General features: G+C 50.8%; 1 protein-coding gene across 1 annotated transcript in view; it reads left to right on the top strand.

The window, feature by feature from the left end:
* The first annotated feature begins 1,132 nt into the window (after window positions 1-1,132).
* HK2 (hexokinase 2) overlaps window positions 1,133-11,146 on the top strand; it is a 58,887-nt gene continuing 48,873 nt past the window's right edge. The window contains exon 1 of the mRNA XM_039461288.2: window positions 1,133-1,666. Coding sequence (XP_039317222.1) covers window positions 1,604-1,666 — 63 coding nt within the window. The 5' untranslated portion in view covers window positions 1,133-1,603. The remainder of the gene's footprint in view (window positions 1,667-11,146) is intronic.

Below are 11,146 nucleotides of genomic sequence, written 5' to 3'. Positions count from 1 at the left end.
TCCCCTCGCCCACCCCATCCCACATCCAAGATCATCCAATTTCACACTTACCATCCCCAGTTCATTCACGTTATCAGTCCCAGAGCTTCAGAGATGTTCCTTTTCCACCTCCTACTTCCCCGTCTCTTAGAGAGGCAGCATGGGATAATGGGGGAAACGAATAGGGCCTTAAAGTAGAGGGACAGGGGTTCTCTTCCCCATCTCTACTTATTAGCTATGTGACCTTGGCCAAATCTCTTTTCTTTTTGAGACAGGGTCTCCCTCTGTCACCTAGGCTGGAGTACAGTGGTATCATCATAGCTCACTGCAGCCTCAAACTCCTGGGCTCAAGCCATCCTTCCACCTCAGCCTCCTGAACAGCAGGGACTACAGGCATATGCCACCACGTCCGGCTAATTTATTTATCTATTTTTGTTTGGGAAGATGGGAGTCTCACTATAACGTCCAGGCTGGTCTTGAACTCCTGGTCTCAAGCAATCCTCCAAACTTGGACTCCCGAAGTGCTGGGATTACCTGTGTGAGCCCAGGCCTTGGGCAAGTCTCCTAACGGCCTGGCATGCCTCAGTTTCCTCATCTGTAAAACGGGGTTAGTAAAACCCACATGGTGTGGGTTTTACCTACCAGTGGTGTGAAGGACGGGCCGACTCTTGTATTGCCTGCTCTAGTGCGATCAGCAGTTAAGGCGGCTCGCTTTCCGGCTGTGCTACAATAGGTAAGAAGCAGGATGCTTTAGACGTGTGACTGGGCAGTGGGAGTCGATCCCCGGATGCCAGACAGTGTCTCTTCGCACACAGCGTGTGCTGGTCCAGTGACCCGTTTTTCTAGTCGCCCCACACCCCGGGTCCGCGATCACGCTCCCCCCACCCATAGCCGAGGCTGACGCGGCGGTGGCTCATGCGCCTTTCCGCCCCAGCCTTTCGCCACGGACCACACGTCCCATCTCAGGCGCCCCGCCCTCGCCCCCCGCCCCCGTCGCGCCTCCCCAGGCTGTCGGCTCGGGTGTCTGAGCGGCCGCGCCCGCGAGCAGTGAGCGCTGATTGGCTGCACCGCGGCGGCGGGCGGCCCGCCGGCGCACACACCCTCCCCGCGCAGCCAATGGGCGTGCGCACGTCACCGACCTGAAGGCCCGCGGCCGGCAGCCCCTCAATAAGCCACATTGTTGCACGAAACTCCTGCGCAGGAGTCCTGGGCCGCCGCGGGCAGCATCGTGTCACTCAGCTAAGAAGATCCGCGGGCGGGAGCCACGCGCGTGTGAGCCGAGAGGTCCCATTGCCCAAGTGGAGCCGGGCTGCGATTCTTAAGTTGAGGCTCAGTGAGCCTGTGGCCGAAGTTAGCGCCTTGACGTGGGACAACCCGACACGTCGCCAGGAGGGTACTGAGGCGCCTTCTAGCAGTTGAGACGCCAAAACGCCGTCCCCGGAGACCCGCGCCCCCCGCCAGCCGGGCGAACCCTCGCCGTTAGCCTTCTTTGTGCGCCGCCAGGACTCCCAGCTCCCCGCTAGGCAGCCGAGCCGCGCCATAAAGCGGCCGGACCGCGCCGCCCGCCTCTCCGCACGCGCCCCCGCCTCGGTTTCCCAACTCTGCGCCGTCGGGCCGCGGCAGGATGATTGCCTCGCATCTGCTCGCCTACTTTTTCACGGAGCTCAACCACGATCAAGTGCAGAAGGTAAGTCAGCGCGGGCAGGGCGGCGGGCTGGGCTCCGGCAAAGTGGCGTGGGCTCCGGGAGTCTCCTCCTCCTCGACCCTGCGGGTACCCGCTTCCTCCCCACCCGGGGCCCGGGACGCGGAAAAAGTTTGGGCAGCCGGGACACTCCTGGGCGCCTGGAGCCACGTCCGCTAGGCACGGCCGGAGAGTGCGCGCCGGCGGGGAGCGGGGGTCGCGCTCCGCCTGGAGCCCTCCCTCCCAGAGCTCCGGCACGCGCTCACGCTATCTCCCCCAGCCCCCTTTTCCCGGATACTGGAGGGACTGGTTACCCCACACGCAGTCTGGGATTGCTGCGCCCACGTGGAAGGGAGCCCCCTTCAGCAGCGCGAGTTCCGGCGAGAGCACGTGGGGAGGACCGTGGCTGCGGTAGGCGGCTCCGCTGCCGCGTGGAGCCGCCGGGGGCCGTCAGCGCTGGCCGACCGCGTGTAGGAGACAAGCGGTTCCCTCCTCTTTCCTCGCGGTCCCGCGAGGATAGGCCTGGAGAGAAGCTGACCCGGAAAGGTGTAGGAAAGGGGCAGAGGAGCTCTGCCTGCCGCGCCCCCTCCCCGGAACTGTGGCGCCCGGAACTGAGGCTTGGCGACGGGCGTCCCCCCCACTAACCCTCGCCCCCCCCACTCTGCCTCGGGACCGCCCCGCCTCGTGTCCCCAGGGCCTGCCTCCGAGTCCGGGGAGGGTTTGCTGCAAAATCGGAGAGGGCCAATCCCCCGCATTCCTGGATTCCTTGAGATTCGTGTCCTTCCGAAAATGACCTTTTTCTTGTCTTAGGCCTCAATCTGTCTGCGCCCACCTCGCTCTCCGCAGCTCCCTACAGCGGAGCGCTCACCCCGGCTGGGTCATTTGCATAAGAAAGCCTAGGGCCCAGCTGGGAACCTCACATTCCCGGCCTCGGGGCGTGGGGGTGGGGACGGGGACGGGCTGGGCTAGGGGCGCTCTCAGAATTGAGTTTCTGAAAGGCCCGGGATTAGGGGATTGGCTCCTGGCCCGGGGCCTGGGCTACGATTTGAGGTAGGGGACGAGTTGGGAAGGGATTAGGGGGAGGGAGGTTGTTTTAGAGCCGTGAGGCAACTGAGCGTTGCTCAATTACATGCTTGAAATATCCATGTCTGGTGGGAACACATTTTTTGGAAAATGTCTTGACGTTATCGTTCTGCGCGACAACCTGCTCGTACTCCCATTCTGGAGGTTCCGAGGGCATAGGAGGCAGGCACCTTGATGTAGTGATGGCAGGTGAACCTCCAAGAAAAGCGGGAGTTACTCAGCCTCAGTCTGGAGGAGCGAGCAGAGGCGGTTGGTTTACTTGAGTTTTACAGTTTGTAAATGGCTGTTATTCTCCAACTAATTCCTTAAGATTTGTGTCCTTCCGAAAACAAGCTTTTTCTTGTCTTAGGCCTCGACCTATCTGTGCCCACCTCGCGCTCCGCAGCTCCCGACAGCCCTGCGCTCACCTCAGCCGGGTCATTTGCCTAAGAAAGAGCATCTGGCCCAGCCGGGAACCTCACATTCCCCGCCTCTGCACCTTAATTCAGTTTATTTAAAAACTTGTCTTTGAGCTGGCAGGATCTTGGTAACTTAACTTCCAAGAACTCTTGGGGAAGGCTATCATCTCTTGGCAAGTCCTAAAATACACAGTGGAGGATCATTAATCTCAGGGAGTTCTTCTTTTTGTATTACCCAGGACATTCGAATCCTTGTATAAATTCACTGTTCCTCAATTCAGAGGTGGGCACTAGTACTGGAGCCCCTGTGGCCTTATACAGCTCTCAGTCTTGGAATGGGGATCATCTCTCCGCTCCCAGAGTGGAATGGGAATTAGCTAGGATATCTGGAAATGAGTTGTAGTTCCTCTCTTGTGGTTTATTAACCACAGGACCCTGAGCCTCTTTGGACAGCCCGTTTCTTTTTGTAAGATGCCAGTAATAACTGCAGGCTTGTCCACTTTATGGAGTTGCGATGATTAAGCACAGCAGTGTGCAACTGTCATTCCTGTAGGCTTTTCTTTACCTGTCAGTTTGAGAAGTGTCCCTGAGGACACTTAGGTGTATTTCCTCTAAACTACCAATGGGGGCAGAATTGAATCAGGCCTTTAACTCAATAGGTGTCAGAACCTGGGTCTCCCAGCTTAGGTGAGCCAAGCTGTTTGATCCCAATGGCAGTTAGAAAGAAAGCAGAGAAGGACTCAGAGAATATCTTGGAACCATCTTTCTGAGCTGCCATTGGAAAGAAGAATTAAGACAGAAGAATGAGTATTGAGTATAACTTCAGCGTCCTTTGAAAAGACCTTTTGATGTGGACCCTTCTGAAATCCCCTTGTGATAACATCATCTTACATATTCTGGGTTGTAGTCTGATGACATGGAAGGCTTGGGTTCACCTGCCCAGCGAGTTCACTTGTTTCCTGATGGACAAGACCATGTTTTGGGGCATTAGAGATGAGAATAAGAGTTATTTGCTCACTTTTGCCACATTTTGGAACTCAGGAGCGACAGCAGAGCACTTACTGTGTACCTGGCACTGTTCTAAGCTCTTTAGGTATGTCAGCTTATTAACATTCAAATTAATACCATGAGACAAAGACCGAGTAACATTCAAATCAATACCATGAGACAAAGACCAAGTGTTATCAGCATCCCTGTTTAACTGGTGAGAAACTGAGGCCCAGGGTAACTTGCCCAAGGTCACCAGCTTTTCTGTATGAGCTGGGAATTGAGGCCATGCAGTTGGCTTTAGAGCACCATGCTCTTGAGCACATACTTGCCTGTCTCTGGGGAACATGAGCAGGCTCCTGGCCCATGCCTGTACCCACTCATGGCTGCTGACACCACCCTCACCCAGCATGGCCGCAGACGGAGCTAGCTCTTCTGTTGGTTTGATCAGTGGCACTGGCACCCTCTGGCTGTTCCGGCTGAGAGTCCTGGATTCATTTTCATCAACTCTCTAGCTTTGTCAACTAGTCTCTGAGTTACTTTGGAGGACTTCTAAGGGTGTCCCTATTTCTAGTCTCTTTCTGGAGCCAGACTGGATCTTTTCAGGAGCCCTCTACAGCTCTTTATTGCTTCCCACTTCTACCCCGCCCCGGCTCAGCCTCATCTTCCTCTCCATCCTTTCATTCCTCTGTCCTGCCTGTTCATGCTAGGTCCTTTTACCCTTGCCATTTTTGTGGCCCTGAACTCTGCTTGGCTTCTTTCCACTTAACCCCTTCCAGCTCAAATGCTGGTTCCTCTCTTAATTTTCTTTCTGCCTCCTTCCCCTGCTCCAGTGTGCTGACGTAAGTGTGTTTGAATCTTGCATGACATTTGCTTCATTCCACCATAATGTTAGATAGAGTTGGTGGTTTTCAGTTTGGGTTCCTTCCTCGATTCTCCTTGGGCAGGGAGAATCTTGACTCTTAGGTTTGTCGCCCCAGTTCCTGGCCGCTGGTGAGAAGCTCAGTGAGTACAAGAGTGAAGGAGGAGACCTTCCTGGAGAAATAAGCTAAGTGAGGGCTGCAGGAAGTAGAGGAGCTGGGTGGGGCACCTAGTTCTAGGCTAAAGGGATGGGATGGTATGTGGGTGGACACTTAGAGGGAAGGGCAGTTCTCAGTTATCCTGTCATCCAAAGCATGGCCTGAGGCTGGTCCTGAGAGGGAGAGAGAAAGGGAGGAGAATTTCCTGTCCTTCAGCAATCAAGCCAGTGTGTCCTGCCTGTGGAGAGATAGAGGATTCTTTCTATTAATTGAGATAAATTAGTATACAAGGTGCAGGATTTTGTCTCTTAAGAATGAGAATCAGGGTTAACCATAGAAATAAAATGAAGTATATGCTTTTACCTCTGGCCGTTGACTAAATTGTTTTAATGCACACAGACTGGTGGCATTTGCACTGGAATCCTGTAATAGACATAGCCCGTGTAGACTCCTTGCTGTATGAGCAAGGGGTGACCCTTAGTGCCGGGCTTGAGAGGAATATCTTGGAAGCAAAAGGATTGAACAGAGACCCCAAGAGCAAGAAAGCCAAGAATTTTGATGTTTTTTTTAAGAACCTACAGGAGCGCCAGGCCCTCTGAGTGTGATGTGGAAAACAGAAACCCAGACACTTCTCAGTTGTCTAGAGACATAAGGCTCCAGGAAGAGATAATTTATGGCCATCTAAGTCAAAAGAGAGTGAATTACCATGGTTGGGATGGGAGTTAGCGGCCTCAAGGAAACTTAGCAAAAATGGACACCTACTGTGTGCCATTAGTCTCCATATATGAGATTAGAGTATCGATAGTGAATTGCTGATTAAAACCCTAATAAGATTATTTTTGTCTTTGTTAATTTTCATTGGGCAAACTGACGTTCACAGGTTCAGTTCACTCCATTTGTTCAATTTGTAACATTTTGGTATCCTAACTCTGTCCCTTTCTCTGCTCAGAAGACAACTGATGGTGGTAGGAATACTTTGTAGCTTTTGTTAACCATCCTTTTGTTTTATATTGCCAAACTTCTATTTCAGAGAGCACTAAGAAGTACTTTTTTCTCTACCTTTGAATGAATTAACATCCCTCTGAGCTCTGCCAAAGCCAACTTTTTTTTTTTTTTTTTTTTTTTTTTTTTTTTTTTTTTTAACATCACTTTTCAAAGTTGAACTTTTCCAGTACCCTGGGGAGTTTGGGCAATTGGAGGTCCTTTTCCAGGGGGAATCAGAGCAACATAAACCACAGTTGGCAGTGGGAGTAAGGAGATCTGATGAACTGAAAGACCTTAGAGTCCCAGAAAACTGGCTTCCTTTGTTCAGATACTTCCGGTCTAAAAGACCAAATCTTGATAAGAGACTCCTCATTATGATCGTTGAGCTTTGAAGTCAGGAGGTTTGGTTTGTTTCCAACACTGTGTGTTGTCTCTCTTTGCCTTTTGAAAGCTGTGGGGTTTGGGGTGTGGCAAATTAAATCCCACAGTTTACTGGACATGTCTTCATATCACACTGTGTGCATCGCGCACCATGCTTCCTTGCACTGGAGTGGCTCTGTCTGCTTATTTCTAAAGCAGTATTCTCAGCCTTGGTGCTATTGACATTTTGGGACAGATACTTTAAATTTTTTCCTGTGAGGGGCTATTCCAGCTTATCAGAAAGAGCATGGATTTCCACCTTACTCAAATTTCCAGAGACAAAGCCTGTCTTTAAAAACTCTTCATTTTGAGCAGTAGTTTTCAACTATTACTAGTAGCTGCCACCCGTCCCCCGCCACCCCCCGCACACTCCCCACCTTCCCACCCCCAGTGGACTTTGGCCATGTCTGGAGACATTTTTGGTTGTCACAAAAGTTTGGGTGAGTGTGTGTTACTGACATCTAGTGAGCAGAGGCTAGGAATGTTGCTGAATATCCCACCATGCACAAGATAGCTCCCCATAACAAAAAATTACATGGCCCAAATGTCAAGATTGAGAAACTGCTTTAGAAGAACATGGTCCATGCCCCCACCCCCTTCAGTTTTCAGGTGTATTGCTTATGGTCATACAGCAACTTAGTAGCCCCAGTTGGGACCAGAGCCCTGAGTTCTCAACAGTGTGCCACGTCATGAAACCATCATAGTGGGAAATGGGCTTCTACAAGAGAAGAACTTAAGATGAGGTCTCCACAGCAATCTGCAGATGCCCACAGTCCCTTCCAGGAGCTAGTTGCTGTTTCTGTGTTCTCAACCAGAAAAATGTGGGCATACAAGTGCTCCAGAAAGCCAGCAAGAGAAGTCTACTCAGTTGTCCTTGGGAGATGCTCACCCTGGTGCTGCTGGAGTTTCCATGGAGGTTGGGCATGAGCCAGGCTTCCCAACAAGACAGGCATGTGAGCCGGTGGAATGGGAGCTCAGAAGGCACTTGAGCCTGGGAGCAGAGGAGAGGAACTGGTGACATCCACCGAGGGACAGCCTGACAGTTACTGGGAGAGGCTATTTGATGAGCTGGAGTCAGGTTCCCTAGGGTTGAACTCTGGCTCTCTGCATAACACGCAGGTATGAGCTTGGGCCAGTTATTCAACCTCTCTAGGCCTCAGTTTGTTCTTCTTATAAAATGCAAGGATTGTTTGGATAACACTTTAATAGAATACTTGTAAGAATTAGAGAGAAAGAGGGTTAACAGGTGTGAAGCTCTGAGAACTGCCTGACATATAGCCAATGCTTTATGTGTTAAATGTTGGCACAGATGGTCCCCAGCTTAACAATGGTTCAGTTTAATGATTTTTTGACTTTTCAATGGTGCAAAAGTGATATGCATTCAGTAGAACCTGTACTTTCAGTATTCCTATAACCATTATGTTTTGCACTTTCAGTACAGTATTCGGTAAATTACATGAGCTATTCAACACTTTATTGTAAAATAGGCATTATGTTGTGTTTGGTGGTAGGTTAGGTGTATGAAATGCATTTTTTGACTTACTAATTGGGACATGACCTCATTGTAAGTTGAGGAGCATCTGTACATGAGAGACACACTCTTAGAGATGTCCCACTGCACTGTCTTCCTGGACAGGAGCAAAAAGAGGCCCTGCTTTATCCTGGATAATTCCCAAGACCTTTTAGAGTAAGTGGTGTCGGACCCATTTGTGTCTTTGTCTGATGTTGGATTGAATCAGAGGACAGAGAAGGCAGAAGGATGGAAAGTTCCTGAAGCCAGGGAAGAAGGATGCATCCTCCCTATACTACCCCTTTGTAGAGGTTTCTAAAACCTTCTCTTTCCTGGGTGTGGGAGATCCATCCTTAAGCCCTTCCTCTAAATTTCTTTTCTTCTGGTCCTTTAGGGAGGTGGCATCCCCATTTGAGGTCTCTGGGATGCCTGGCACTTTAGTGCACCTCAGGTTGAAACATCCTTGAGATGCTGTGGGAGATGCAGCTGTGCTGAATGATCACAGTGTTATTTCCAGCTTTTTTTCGCTGGAGAAACCTAGCCTCTCTTCCCTCAATAACTAAGCCAGAGAAGAGCAGAGGCTTCAGAGGGCAGTTGCTGAGGCTGCTTACTTGGGATTTTGTTTTCTTCTGTTGTGTACTTTGCCTTTAGTTAAATACTTGTTTGCCCATCCTCATATCTCTCCCAGACCCTGGCTTTCCACAGGGGAAATCATTTGCAGTACCCTGTGCTGAAGAGTTACAGGACCCACCATGATAGGTTTGGCCTCACCGACCCCTGGAGTTTCACTGAAGGGAATGGCCATTCCCACATACTTTTGGCAGAACCAGGGTGCCCTGGGCTCTTGACAAAGCCCCGGGGGATTCTGCACGTGGACCCGTTCACTCCATCCCACCTCTTGAACGGGTCAGGAGTCAGGAGTGTTAGTCCTTTTCCTGTGAACAGAGAATCTCATTTCCCCTAAAATACTGCCTTCTTTTAGGGGCAGTCACTCATTTTGTTTGCTGATGGATTGCAAAGCATTTCCCAGACATTCTTTCCCGCCTTAGTTAAATCTTACCTCAGTGTTAACCAGAAGAGTGTGTCAGGCTCTGAGAACCTGGCCCTGGAAGCCCTGGGGGCCCACCCATCTCCCACCCACCTCCCACCCACCCAGCTTTCCTGCCTCTCCACTATTTCTGGCCTGCATGCCTGGAGGTGGTCCTTGTTTGTAAAAGGCCTTTTTCCCCATCCCTTCCTTCTGGTATCTACATATTGTCTGATGAAGGAATAAAGCCAGATGAACCATCTGACAGCTTTAGTTAGGGTTAAATGAGGGCATTCGAAGCTGCCACTTTCCTTCTTTCCCATTTGAGGGACTTCCTCTTCCTGCTTCCTTCCAAATTTTCCTGTCTCAACCTCCTCCGTGAAGCCCTGTAGCCTCTCTTTTTTTTTTTTTTTGAGACGGAGTTTCGCTCTTGTAGCCCAGGCTGGAGTGCAATGGCGCGATCTCGGCTCACCGCAACCTCCGCCTCCTGGGTTCAGGCAATTCTCCTGCCTCAGCCTCCTGAGTAGCTGGGATTACAGGCACCCGCCACCATGCCCAGCTAATTTTTAGTATTTTTAGTAGAGACGGGGTTTCACCATGTTGACCAGGATGGTCTTGATCTCTTGACCTCGTGATCCACCCGCCTCGGCCTCCCAAAGTGCTGGGATTACAGGCTTGAGCCACCGCGCCCGGCCCAGCCCTGTAGCCTCTTATCAGCTCTGTGTGTAGTAACTCAGGCTGCCCTTAAGCTGCCCTCCAGGTAGGCCCTGTTATTATCTATTACTCAGATGAAGAGACCAGGCACAGAATAAGATAGAACCTCACCCCAGGGCAAGCCAGAATCCAGACCCAGGCAACCTGACTCCAGAGCCAGTGCCCTCAACCCCTAGCACAAAGCTGCTGGGACAACTGGAAATGGTAAATTATGTTTCAGTTTCATGGGGTTATGAGTCAGGTATCATCTGGGAAGGGACCTTTGGGACCATGTAGTCCAAACAAACCCTTCGTTTTACAGTTAAGGAAACCAGGTGATGTGTACTAAGGGACCAGCCCAAGCTTAACTCACATAGGATAAGCCCCAGATCTGGAACCCAGTTTCTTGATCCCCATCATTTTTTTTTTAAAACATTTGTGTAGCATAAATTCTTATTATTTTAGGTGTCAGTTTCCCAAAAGCAAAGGCAGGATTTACTTAGTGAGTTGTATTTAGGGGGCTGCTCTAATTAATTGTCGAAATGGGGCCACTTTTGAGAATGGAAGAAAGCACTATCAATAGTTATGCCATGGCCACAGTTGTAAACTGAGATTGTCTTGGGTAAGCAGGGAAAGGTGGGTACCTTGCCTGCGGTGGGTGTGTCTTGGGGTAGATTGGGCAGACTGGGACAGACCCAGAGGCATTTGGTCCAGCAGGTGGACCGCTGGCAGCAGACAGGAGTGGGGAGTTCAGATGCCACTGTGGGGCAAGAGGTTCAGGGGCAGATTCTGGTCCCTGGCCTGGGCCTGTCCAGGGCTAGGTGGAGTCTGACCTCTAGGGGACCTAACATCCTAGGCAGGTTAGCCAGGTAGACTGGGAGGAAACCATGCTACTGTCAGGATCCCTTACAGGGTGGGCGCAGGCCTGAAGAGCAAGGTCCGACACATAGCACCTGGTCAGTCAGGAGTAGTCTGCTCTTCCCCTTCACCAAGTTGCTTTTCCAACTTTTCTCTTTGGTGTTCCCATAGCAAAGGTTTCTTAAGCACCTATTATATCTCCAGTATTGAGATAGCTGCCGATATGACTGGAGAGAGGCCATTTGTGCTGGGCTATGGAGGGTAAGCGGGAATTTGTTAGACAAGGGGAGGGGACATTCTGGGCAGAGGGACCAACACATACAAATTTCTAACCTTTTCAAGATCAACACTTCTCAGATTCACATTGATGTATGTGATTTAAGTGATTGTAAATCTATATTTCATTACTGTAAAAGAAACTACCCACTGTCTGCCCTTACTGTCAGTTTGTAATTACTTGTTAACCGATCTGTCTCTTGCTAATAGACTGAGCCCCTTGCTGGCAGA

The sequence above is a fragment of the Saimiri boliviensis genome, chromosome 1 (genome assembly GCF_048565385.1).
Source record: "Saimiri boliviensis isolate mSaiBol1 chromosome 1, mSaiBol1.pri, whole genome shotgun sequence".
Lineage (NCBI taxonomy): Eukaryota > Metazoa > Chordata > Mammalia > Primates > Cebidae > Saimiri > Saimiri boliviensis.
Note: the sequence above shows the minus strand (reverse complement) of the source record. Positions and strands in the feature narration are given on the sequence as shown.